General features: G+C 36.5%; 1 protein-coding gene across 11 annotated transcripts in view; it reads right to left on the bottom strand.

The window, feature by feature from the left end:
- Positions 1 to 13,565, bottom strand: part of atp2b2 (ATPase plasma membrane Ca2+ transporting 2) — a 177,100-nt gene that overhangs the window by 58,097 nt on the left and 105,438 nt on the right. For all 11 annotated transcript variants that reach the window (XR_007828723.1, XM_051122857.1, XM_051122852.1 and 8 more), the window contains exon 3: positions 1,192 to 1,389. Coding sequence is in view for 10 of the 11 variants with exons in the window: in XM_051122857.1 (XP_050978814.1) it covers positions 1,192 to 1,389 (198 nt within the window). In the remaining variant the exon portion in view is untranslated. The remainder of the gene's footprint in view (positions 1 to 1,191; positions 1,390 to 13,565) is intronic.

Below are 13,565 nucleotides of genomic sequence, written 5' to 3'. Positions count from 1 at the left end.
ATAGAAACACCCTGCAAAATGTGTCATTTAATAAAAAAATGAAAAGATGCACAGGCACACTTTTCATTTAAAAATTAGGCAAACAGACGTTTGTACTGGTTGAAATGCTAAAAATTGTAGTGTTTAAAAATAAGGAAGTCTGTAATTATTTGTGTTTAATGTTGTTAGTTGCTCTGATATTGTGGTCGCCTCTATTTCAAGTACAGTAACTCTGTCCATAAACACCATGTCAAAACTAAACAGTGGTTGACCACTTTTCACGACAGTCAAACTTGTTTCTTGGTACCTGGCCAGAATATGGTGCAATGAGCACCAGATTATGTGCCCGGAGGGAAGTTTGGAAATTGGCATCCATTAAAAACCACCTTGACATCAGTTGGTTAGAAGTCAGTGTAAGAATGCCTCAGAAAGTCAAGTTGGATCTGTATTCTAGTGTAAACCATTGGTTTGGTTTGTTTGTAGGGCAATAAAATATATGGCTGAAGTGTCAACATACATTTTGGTGCAACTGTGAATATATAAAAGCAGTGTTAAACCAAACTTTTACAGCATATGACCTCAGATTCAAATGAATCTCTATGTACAAAGTTTTATATTTCCACATCTGAGGATGAGTAACTATTTATAAACCATGAAAAAATTAATTATAGCATTATATTTCTGTTATCTAATGGCACCTAATCTGTTACCTAAAGCTTTAGAAAGTCTGATTGCAGTACAAAAGCAGATTAAAACACCTGTTTTAAGTTAAACTGTTTTAAGAACTATTGGTTAATAATAACTAACCTCAACATTAAAAGTGGTTCACCCAACCCAAAATACAAATTCAGTTCGAACCTGTATGACTTTGCTTTGTTTTGTGGAACATAATGTTTCTATCTTTTTTCGTCCACATAATGAAAATCAAACGGGTCCAAAACAAAGGGCTACCACTAAATTACACTGCAAGGATTAAAAAAAAAAACAAACAAAAAAAAAACACTGTGACATTTTTTTAAAAGTACAAGCAGAACAATTAAATTAATACAGGTTTAGAACGACATGGGTGAATTTTCCCTTTGACTAATACACTGTATATTTGCAAGTCATTTGTTGCAAAATACAAGAAACAACAGCTCACTTCAAAGGTAAGTCAGGCACATAAAACACATAAAGCTGCCTCATCAGGCGTAATGACAGACAGATACTCACACTCGCTGCCCTCTCCAGGCGGCTGATAAAAGGAGAGCCCCAAAGAGATCAGCGCTGCAATCTCCAGGATAATGAGGGTCACATCTTGTAATGCTTCCCACACTAACTGTAAAAAAGTTTTTGGCTTCTTTGGAGGTATAAGATTTCGCCCGAAGACTTCTTTTCTTTTATCTAGATCTGTGGCAACTCCATCCAAACCTGTGGGGAAAAACAACAAAGACAAACATTACAACTCAGCAGAAAACACAACACGAGCTACATGAGTGATTGTGGCATAGAAGAGTATACAGCTAGTTTGATACGTTCTTGGGTTTCAGTGTGAATGAGGTCAAAAGGTCATTTGTAGCCATGGCAACTGGGTATTTGAACTGTTGGCTCTTTGAAAAGTCAGTCAGTCAGCCAGAGTTGGGATGTTTTGCCCCTGCTGGTCGACACCGTAACTACACTATTCTGATGGCAAACTGCACTTTAGTTTAAGGTCCAATTCTCGCTATTACCAAACCATTAACTATGACTTTTGCCTCAGTAAACTACTAATTTGCTGCTTATTAGTAGTTAGTAAGGTAGTTGTTAAAGGCGAAGTCCACTTCCAAAACAAAGATTCACATATAATGTACTCACCCCCTTGTCATCCAAGATGTTCATGTCTTTCTTTCTTCAGTCGTAAAGAAATTATGTTTTTTGAGGAAAACATTTCAGGATTTTTCTTCATATAATGGACTGATTATGGTGCCCTGATTATGAACTTCCAAAATGCAGTTTAAATGCGGCTTCAAACGATCCCAAATGCAGTTGTAAACAATCCCAGCCAAGAAAGAAGGGTCTCATTTAGCGAAACGATTGGTTATTTTAATAAAAATAATACAATTTATATACTTTTTAATGTCAAATGCTCGTCTTGTCTTACTCTGCCTGGACTGTTTTTTTTCTGGTTCATGACAGTTCGAAAAACTCCCATCTCATGTTCTCCCTCAACTTTAAAATTGTCCTATATCGCTGTTTTACCTTTTTTGTTAAGGGTGTTTGATCTTCTTTGCATGTTCACTTTGCAAAGATTGGGTCGGTACTTCTGCAGCGATGTAGGATGATTTTGAAATGAAGAAATGAAGTATTTTGAAGTTGAGGGAGAAAATACGATCTGAGTTTTTCGACATACCCTAACTGTCTTGAGGCAGAATACAGAGAGTTCAGGGAGATGAAGGCAAGATGAGCATTTGAGAATAAAAAGTGTTTAAATTGTATATTTTTATTGAAAATAACCGATCATTTCGCTAGATAAGACCCTTCTTTCTCGGCTGGGATCATTTACAACTGCATTTGGGATCATTTGAAGCCGCATTTAAACTGCATTTTGGAAGTTCAAAATCGGCGCACCATATCAGTCCATTATATGGAGAAAAATGCTGAAATGTTTTCCTCAAAAAACATAATTTCTCTACGACTGAAGAAAGAAAGACATGAACATCTTGGATGACAATGGGGTGAGTACATTACATGTGAATCTTTGTTTTGAATGTGGACTTCTCCTTTAAGTGTAGGTAATTTGGTAAGTTTAGGCTTTATAAGTACTAATAAATAGCCAATATGTTATGAATAGGCATACTAAAAAGCAACTAGTTAATAGTGATGATTGTTCTTTATACTAAAGTGTTATCTTTTTCTTTCTTAGTGTGAAACTGAGCGTTCATGAGCAAAGCCAGCAGCACAAAGCTTTTGTACTTCCAGAGGTTCCTGTGCCACCTGACCAGCTGCCATTGAGATGCGTGTGAATGCTAACGGATGCCTCTACTCTCCAGCTCTCTGAGCGTCTCAGTCCCCAGCTTCTGTTGAGCAATGTAACGTCTCTCTTTGCTGCGGCAGAAAAAGCCTTTACATCCCGTGCCCACGAATGGAAAATGAGCAATCCATCTCTCTGCGTAAGATTGGGCCCTCATGTCACCCACAGTCTCCAATTACCCTGCTGACTCACAGCGCAGGCTGATCTACACACTTACATAAAGCCCTTCTGCACTAACACTCTGAGCAGCACTGCAACTACAGAGAAACACGTCTGCAGAATACAGTCAGCTTCAACCACCAGTCAACCGATATGCAGGAAGTCCTGTATAATTAGGCTGGTTTCAGTTCATCTACTTCTGACTAAATGCATGTCTTAGGCATTTACAAAAGACATTTAAGACATTTTTGTTTTGCGCTTTTCACTATTAAGTTATTTAAACGTAATTAATTTTAGTTAAATTGTGGCCACAAATGGAGAATTTGTTCCCTCGTTTTAGTAAATCATTGCCATGTAATAATTTGTTTCTCTGTTTTAGAAATGTGTGGCGATGTTGAACTAAATCATTGATTTTAATCAAATCAAAGAAAGGGAATGAATTATTACAAAGTGGCCATGATTTAACTAAAACAAGGGATTTAATTAATACAGTAAGTCATGGGAAAACATTTAATTTGTGTGTCATGTGTGAGGCTCTGTAGTTTTCAACAATGATAATAATCAGAAATGTTTCTTGAGCAGCAAATCAGCATATTAGAATGATTTCTGAAGGATCATGTGACACTAATGACTGAAGTAATTACATTAACACATATTCACATAGAAAACATCTATTTTAATTTGTAGTAATATTTCACTTCAGTTTTACTGTATTTTAGATCAAATAAGTGCAGCATTGGTGAGCAGAAGAGACTTCTTTCAAAAACATTTTTAAAAAATCTTACCGATCACAAATTAGGGAAACTAGAGGTGGGATCATGAGGAATTTAACAATTCCACTTCCTTTACAACTTGTTTAAATACATACTTTACCAACAGTGGAATTAAGCAGAAAAAGTCAACCAGAGGCACTGTGATATTAGAAAGATTGTATTAAACTGTGACAAAAAATGCAACTGACAAAAAACAAAACAAAAAGTAATGCAGTTTGGTGAGAAAACAAATCAAAGGGCAAGCTGGGTATTATGATATTGGAAAACTTCAAAACACTCTAGGATCCTGTGGATAATCTAGTCAAAAACACTGATGTGGCCCATATGGCTGACTGTCCAGCGACCTGCGGCAGAGCAATCGCTCTATACTCCAGACAAACACATGCCATGGCCTGTGGCGCGGAGGTTTTCCAAACTCTTGGAGTGTGTTCAGGAGCTCGAGCTCAGAGCTGGCAGTGGCAGCTGGACAAACGTGATTGGCCCAAGCCTTGTTTTCCAGGGTGCTTGATAAACAGGGTTTGCGTGTGTTTTCGTTCAGCCGGTTTGTGGATCCAGCTGTGCAGCACTGATTCCGAGTCCCTCTGTATAACGGAAGCCTGGCCCACATTTACCAACAGCTGTCCTCTCTATGTGACCATTTGTGTATCCATTAGCACTGTTCATCCAATACGGCTCGTTATTGAGCGCTGCTCTTCTGAAGATCTGCCGGGCAGACGACACACTGCTGTATCAGTTGTCACGCACAACAATATTTAGTGTTCTGAAACTGAAGTCTGCTAAGCTACAAGCTACTGAAATAGGTAGACTATAATAAAGATTCCCTTTTAAAGGGAACTGAGAAATCAAAATTTCCTTGATCTTCTGACATATAATACGTCATTGTACTATAAAAACATCCTGTAAGTTTCAGAACTCAAAACTTTCTTGTTAGTCTAAAAACTAATATGCCAAAACGACAGGTTGTGAAATGTGCCACTTTGTGACATAATAGTGTAAACACCGCCTCCGCAGAAGAAGATCAGTGGCGGCTTCTACATCACTGCCTGTTTAGCCCCGCCCACTAATTTGTACATGTAGTGTAAATAACAAGAGGCAAACGCAGATCTACGCAGAAACCAAATGATACAGATGGCTCCAGAGACGACAACAAGATGTGGTGCAGTGCCAAGTTGTGGAAAAACAGTCTTTGCATTGCCTTCCTTCTGATACCAAAGTTAGGAAAGAGTGGATGAACTTTATTTTGAATGAAGTTCCAGATCACATCAGTAAGAATTTGGTCCTTTGTTCACTTAATTTTACCGCAGATTCGCTTACAAAGCACAGTTCGATGCTGGACTTTCAGAAATACTGAAACTAAAATACACTGCTGTGCCGACTTTATTGGATGCAACAGTAATGTCATACCACACAAGTGTGAGTAACTGTTTTTATAAGGTAGTCACTATTGCTTTGTCTGTTATTACAGATCGTTTGATATGTACTTAGTATTTATGCTTTTTTTTTTTAACCTAAATCACAGCAACGTCCATCTTTGAAGGATGTGGGCTGTGAAACAACTGTTAGCAGTCATAGCAGTGGGCATTTACTTCCAAGTTTACAATCCGCCATGCATATTTAAACCACCCAGCATTCCAATGAGGGGGTCATAACAAGTCAGGAAATAGCCTATTACTTCTAAATTATGAAGTTTTTATGTAAAAACCTTGATTATAACTTGATTATAAAGTGGACCTCAGAGAACAGTACAAAATAATAAAAAGGCAGTTCAAAGAACTAGAATTGGTCAGTTGCTTGTTTGAACTGGCCACTTGAACAGGATCATTTACAAAAGGGAAGTATAGTACTTCACCTTGTTCATTTGCTTTTCAGAAATATTGTGAAATATTGTTACAATAACTGTTTTTTTATGCGAATATATTGAAAAATTTAATTTATTCCTGTGATCAAAGCTGAATTTTCAGCATCATTACTCCAGTCTTCAGTGTCACATGATCCTTCGGAAATCCTTCTAACATGATGATTTGCTGCTCAAGAAACATTTCTGATTATTATTAATGTTGACAACAGTGTCACATTATATTTTTCAGGTTTTTTTGATGAATAGAAAGTGAGAGAAAAAAAAAACCAGCACTTATTAAAAACAGAAATATTTTGTGACATTATAAATGTCTTTACTGGCACTTTTGATGATTTTAATTTCTCCCTGACAAATAAAAAATATTAATTTGTTTCTTAAAATGTTACTGACCCCAACTTTTGCAGTGCAGCTTGTTACTGGAAAAGACCATACTACAAAAGTGTCAGAGGTTGCTATTTTTAGTTCCAAAAAGAACACATAGAGGTGCATCTAAAAAACATAGAATATTGTAAAAAAAAAATAATAAAAAAAAAAAAACATAATTTTTTGTTTGTAATTTATTTCAAAATTGAAACTTTCATATATTCTAGATTCATTACATGAAAAGTAAAACATTTCAAAAGTTTTATTTTGTTTTAATTTTGATGATTAGAGCTTACAGCTCATGAAAGTATGAAAGTCAAAAATCCAGTATCTCAAAATATTAGAATATTTACATTTGAGTTTCATTAAATGTTCATCCCTACAGTATAAATTCCAGGTTTCTCTTGTTCTTTGCAACCACAATAATGGGGAAGACTGCTGACTTGGCAGTGGTCCAGAAGACAATCATTGACACCCTCCACAAAGAGAAGGTAATTTAGGGGTGGCTGTTTACAGAGAGCTGTATCAAAGCATATAAAATGCAAAGTTGACTGGAAGGAAGAAATTGGGTAGGAAAAGGTGCACAAGCAACAGGGATGACCACAAGCTTGAGAATACTGTCACACAAAGTCAATTCCAACACTTGGGAGAGCTTCACAAGGAGTGGACTGTATCTGGAGTCAGCGCATCAAGAGTCACTGCACTCAGACGTCTTCAGGAAAATGGCTACCAAGCCACTTCTGAAACAGAAAAAAATGTCAGAACCATCTTACCTGAGCTAAGGAGAAAATTAACTGGACTGTTGCTCAGTGGCCCAAAGTCCTCCTTTCAGATAAAAGTTGAAATCATGTTGAAATCATGATCCCAGAGTCTGGAGGAAGACTGGAGAGGCACAGAATCCAAGCTGCTTGAAGTCCAGTGTGAAGTTTCTGAAGTCAGTGATGATTTGGGGTGTCGTGATGTCTGCTGGTGTTGGTCGACTGTTTGTCAAGTATAAAGTCAATGCAGCCATCTACCAAGAGATTTTGGAGCAATTTATGCTTCCATCTGCTGACAAGATTTATGGAGATGATCATTTCCTTTTCCAGCAGGACTTTAGCACCTTCCCACAGTGCCAAAACCACTTCCAAGTGGCTTGCTGACCGTGATCTTACTGTGCTTGACTGACCAGCCAACATGCCTGACCTGAAACCCATTGAGAATCTATGGGACATTTTCAAGAGAAAGATGAGAAACAGTCGATCCAACAATATATAGACGAGCTGAAGGCTCAATAGTGCCTCAGCAGTGCCAAAGGCTGGTCGCTTCTATGCCACACCTTACTGATGCTGTAATTTGGGCTAGTAGCAAATCATTTGCTGTAATTTGTGCTGCCAAGTATTGAGTGCATTAATGAACATACTTTAAAGAACTTTAACTTTTCTGTTTTGAAAATTCGTTTTTTGATTGATCTTAGGAAATATTGTAATATTTTGAGATACTGGATTTTTGACTTTCATAAGCTCTAATCATCAAAATGAAAACAAAAAACCTTGGAAATGTTTTACTTTACATGTAAAGAATCTATAAAATATGAAAGTTTCCGTTTTTGAAATAAGTTACAAACAAAAAATGAACTTTTTCACAATTTTTTGAGAGGCACCTGTAGTACGAACACTACAAAAACTGTTTTTAGGATACTGTTATATTAAAAAAAGACAGTTGTCTATAAACATGTCTTCAAACCCCTAGCTATTTTTTTTGTCCCACCAAAATGACAAAACTTATTATGACAAAAATGCATACAATGACATTTTTTCATATATTATATTTGACTTGAGATTTTCTGCATAACTTTGAGGTGATGCTGCCAACAGCTCCTGTGGTCGGAGGAAACACATTCTTCAGCTGACAAGGGCTGACACCAAAATTATCATCAAAGTCAACACCGAGCTAAAGCAGCGAGAAATAAGATGGTGGCTGCTTCCATGGGAACACGAAACCAGAGCAGCCCAGAGACTGTGTTCAGAGAGAACAAGAGAAGGTAGCAGCGGGTGACACGAGGAGGGAAAGGCAAGCGCAAAACCATTCCTAGCACTGGGAAAGAATGCACAGGTTGCAAATAGCACAGTGTGCTAAAAATAAACTCATTACACATTCCATCTTAATTGAGTGCGTGTGTGTGGAGGGGATCTCTGGAGCATCCGTCCCACCCGCGCAGCATCAAACCAGGGTCTCAGCGGCGCTTTCATCATTACACGCTGGCCATGAACGCAAGCCCAGTTCTTGTGATCGCCACCAACCGCAGCCGCTGAGCTGTGCATGTATGTACTTGAGCAATGCCAGAGTTCAGAGCACACAAACGCGCTTGTCATCACGTGATCAAGGCATTAAAACTTTATTAAAAGGAACAGGAAGACAGCATGGGGAGATATAAATATGTTAGTGTTTCATGCAGTTTAGACTGCGAATCATAAACACAGTCATTAGCAGGTGTCAGCAAACGACTGAAACATGCAGCAGTGATAAAAACCACAGTGAAAAGAAAATAAATCACTGCATGTGCGACACAAACATGGATTCATAAAGGTGTCTTGTGCACTTCAGAGCCTGCTATTATTAGACTATGAGGAAGCCTGTGAACATTAGAGAGCACGTAAGTCTGTCAATTGTGTTTAGTGTTTACAACTCTATTTATAGCTTTCCGTGATATTAAGCAGAGGGAAAAATGTGCATAGCACTGTGGATCAGTTGTACATATTACGATGCATGTTTTGTATAACTAAATCACATGCTTGCAATATAATTGTGGGAACATCTCATGTCTGTGAAGTATATTTTTAATATATTTTCATCAATATAAAGCCCCGATGCTTAATTTTCTAGTACACAATTATATTTTTCCCTATCACACTACTATATGTTGAAAAAGCCATATCTTTTGCTTAAAAATGATGTTCATATCACATGCGACACTTGTATTCAGCTGTCTGATTTTGTAAAGTTGCTCATTTAGATTAGGTTATGAAGACATTTGAGTGATAGCAAAAATAATAAGTGTTTATTGTGATATAACTTGTTTTATTTGTGTCCAAAAAACCATTGTCAACTAAGTTACCCACTAAAAATCCCTCCCTCAAAAAGGAATGGATTGTCCCACTCTCGCATAATGATGATACAGTATGATGATATTTTCTCTAGAAGCACATGGATGAAACACTAGAAGTTGCGTTCTCTCTCTTTCTCTCTTTTTAATATTGGTTAAACTGGCACACCTGTGTTAAGAGTGGATTAATTGACTGTCAACAGTGTTACACAAGTATTATTGCTGCAAATTTTAACAAGACAATTTAACTAAAACTTATGTTTTGTTTATGAAAATATATTTCTAAACATACCACATGCTCAGTAGTTCTAGGCTTTCATGTTGGGTATAGGCCCAAAACACTAAAAATGTCAACTAAGTTACCTGTCAACTGTGTTACACAGTAAAGGTAACATGAATGTTATAGAATGATTCATATATTTCACATATCACTGAACTTTTAAAGCAACAATAAAAAAAAAAGAAGTGCACTAAACTGTAGTGAATGTGCACTTGTAGTGTACTTCAAAAAATTGTAGCATACCTCAAAAAAAAAAAAAAAAACTGTACTTGCACATAATGTAATAATTAATTAAATAAAATGTTACTTGAGTCTACTTAAAGGGATAGTTCACCCAAAAATGAAAATTCTGGCATCGTTCATGATTCACCCTCAAATTGTTACAAACCTGTACAAGCTACACACACACACAAGTTATTTTAAAGAATGTGGGTTGCTTGTAGCCATTGGCTTCCTTAGGGACCATCAACTTTTCGGTTACCATCATTCTTCAAAATTATACTCTTTTGTGTTCAGCAGAAGTGTAATAACTTATAATAACCTGTGGGTGAGTAAACGACAGAATTGACTTTTTTGGTGAACTATCCCTTTTAAGAGAGACCCTTTCATGACCATGTTTCTTAACACACTTATGTACACTTTTAAAAACAGTTTGTTATAATGTCATAATTAAAAGTTTTACTTTGCCATACAAAAGCACATATAAAGAACTATAATTTAAACTGTAGTGTTATTTGATATTGCACTTAAAGCTAACATTTTGTAAATGTACAAAATTGCAACTTCATATTACAAATGTGTAATTACAGAAACATGAATTACATATATACAAGTTTCAAAATGACATTGAAGTATATTTTAGTTTACCATGAATGCTTGTCAGTAACTTTAATAGTAACACTGTATTTAAAAAACAATAGAATTATGAAATTGCATATAAAGTTGTACATAAGTCCTGCTAAAGTGGGTCACTAATGCACTCTTAAAGGGACAGTTCACCCAAAACTGAAAATTCTGTCATTAATTACTCACCTTCATGTCGTTCCAAACCCTTGGGATCTTTGTTCATCTTCAGGACACAAATTAAGACATCTTTGATGAAATCCAAGAGCTTTATACATTTTTTAATAAAAATCAAATATATCTTAGTTTGTGTTCTGAAAATAAACGAAGGTCTTACAGCTTTGGAATGATATGAGAGTGAGTAATTAATGACTGAATTTTCATTTTTGGGTGAACTCTTTAAGTTCAGCCACTTGCATGTAATATAAATGTAAACTATAACACATTTTTATGTAAGCGTAAATAGCATTACATTCAGTGTATATTAATTTCCACAATAAGTCACATATTTTTTCACAAGGGAAGGGAAGAAGTTCACCAAATATCAAATGTTTGTCACACAAAGCACATCTCACTTCAGTACACTATGAGAATGTAGTGTATATGCTGGTTTTTGTCTACAATCAGTTCATCGCCTGTATATCTAAAGACTGTGCATTTTAAAGCTCACCGCGTATTTAGATGAGTGTGTGAAATAATGGAATCCGCATTAAGATAAAGAGCAAACTACAGAGCGAAGAATAAAGAAGTGATGCGCAAACTGCAGAAGTGGAGTTGACCTCATTACTCACTGAACAAGTGTGAATCGGCACGCTCTGGGGACTTATGAGACCACTGAATATCATATTAATTAGGGTGTAAAACCAGGACACATACACACTCATCACGCAACGTTGTATTTTTGGGACGAATATAGACGGAGAGCGGGGAATAAGTGCTTAAAAATGATGAAAGATTGATTTTTGCACTTTGTGTGAACGCTAGCTCCCTCGCAGACAATCTGATCCACGCTATTTATACAGCTGCAGCTCAAACTATGTTGGAATCTTGATACGTTTTCAGTGGAGATATTTGCATATGCTTATACGCTTGATATGATATTCAAAAATTACCCTTTTAAAACAGAGAGGGAGCGAGAGGGCCAACAATATCACATATTTTAATGCCTAGCTTTTTCACTGTGGATAAAAATAGATCACCATGGAAACCCTACACATTAAGCACTGTGGGTATTGACTGGGCACTGCAGCACATGCAGATGATAATACATGAGAACACCTGCATTTATGCATATCTGTATGTCACTGTGGGACTGCAAAATAAATTCTCAATCAATAGAACAGCTGAATGGCTAAATGCCATACTTATTTGTACACAAATGAAAATGGGGCTTTAAGGAATAGACAAGCCTGACAGGTCTGACAAGTCTGCTAAACCAAAAAGCAAACCCTAAATGAATAAGTGGACAGCATAACAGTATTCAAATGCATTATACGCTGTGTAAAGTTTGTACGGAAAGCTGCTTTCCACACTGAATTCCCACTTCATCAGTGACAAATTAACTGAAATTGATATCAGTTCAGTTGCCAAAATATGGACAAAGACATGATTATTATTTTAAACATGAAAAAAATAGTATCTCATTCTAGACTCCCATGCTAATTGTGCTTTTAGTGGCCTGTATATCTCTTAAATCAACTAGCTAACTGATGACTGACTGGGGGAATATGGCTTGTGCCAATGAAATGGTAATGGTAATTGTTCTATAATCATTTAAATATATTTTTGTATTGTTTAATCGTGGAATCCAATCATAAAAACTGAAGTTCTTCACAGCAACCTGTCAAAATAAAAGTTTGGTTTAACTTGAAGAAACCGTGACAGAATAATATTACTTAATGTAATGATAGTGCTACTGCTAATAATAAAATTATAATTATTTTTTAAAGAGTATTTACTAGAAAAATTATTTACCAGAATTTAATTACCAGAAAAAAATATGTAAATACACAACACGGTATTTCTGAAGGTTAAAAAGATTATTATTAATATGGTGACATGCCAATCAGCTAATCAACTCAAAACACCTGCAAAGGTTCCCTGAGCCTTCAAAATGGTCTCTCAGTTTGGTTCACTAGGCTACACAATCATGGGAAAGACTGATGATCTGACAGTTGTCCAGAAGACAATCATTGACACCCTTCACAAGGAGGGTAAGCCACAAATATTCATTGCCAAAGAAGCTGACTGTTCACAGAGTATCCAAGCATGCTAACAGAAAGAGTGGAAGGAAAAAGTGTGGAAGAAAAGGATGCACAACCAACCGAGAGAACCGCAGCCTTGAGAGGCTTGTCAAGCAAAATTGATTCAAGAATTTGGGTGAACTTCACAAGGAATGGACTGAGGCTGGGGTCAAGGCATCAAAAGCCACCACACACAGACATGTCAAGGAATTTTGGCTACAGTTGTCGTATTCCTCTTGTTAAGCCACTCCTGAACCACAGACAACGTCAGAGGCGTCTTACCTGGGCTCCAGGAGAAGAAGAACCACTGATGTTACATGAACTATTTTACAGATGTCCTTACTACGTTTCTGGGTTTGGGAACATTTCAGTTGTATTGCTGTTTATGTAAGAACAGAAAGCTTTTGGATTTTAATCAAAAATATCTTAATTTGTGTTTCAAAGATGAACAAAGGTCTTATTGGTTTTCACTTTTGGGTGAGCTATCCCTTTAATATTTTCTAGGGTTTCCTCGGTCTCTGCCAGATATAAGAGATAAAACAGTTCTTTGCTTGCAGCGTTTTGTCCAGAACTAGTTTCCATGGCATTTTGCTGAATCAATATTTCTATGTTGTAGAGGTGTATATAGTTCACTGCTGAGTCACATTTTGTGACAACTCTGGATTCTTTACTACTAAAATAATATAGAAAGTGCTGTGACCAGACAAGTAGACTTGTTTAACTTAAAGAACCACTCACAGATTTCTTCAGTACATTAAATGAACATAATCTGGCAGCTCTATGTAACAGTTTTGACTTCAGTGGGTGTATGTTATGGTTATTTTCCCACCAGGTCAAGGATCTTTCTTAAAATGTTCTAAACAGAAACATATTCTGCCCTACAGGCAGAAATCATCACCCACTGCATCCCTTTTCTAAACAAATATGCTAAATTAATTTTCTGACCCAACACTCTTTAAATTTCCATGAAGTGATGACCGAGCTTTATCAAAC

This window comes from Labeo rohita, chromosome 11, assembly GCF_022985175.1.
Source record: "Labeo rohita strain BAU-BD-2019 chromosome 11, IGBB_LRoh.1.0, whole genome shotgun sequence".
Classification (NCBI taxonomy): Eukaryota; Metazoa; Chordata; class Actinopteri; order Cypriniformes; family Cyprinidae; genus Labeo; species Labeo rohita.
This window is presented reverse-complemented; position numbering and strand designations above follow the sequence as displayed.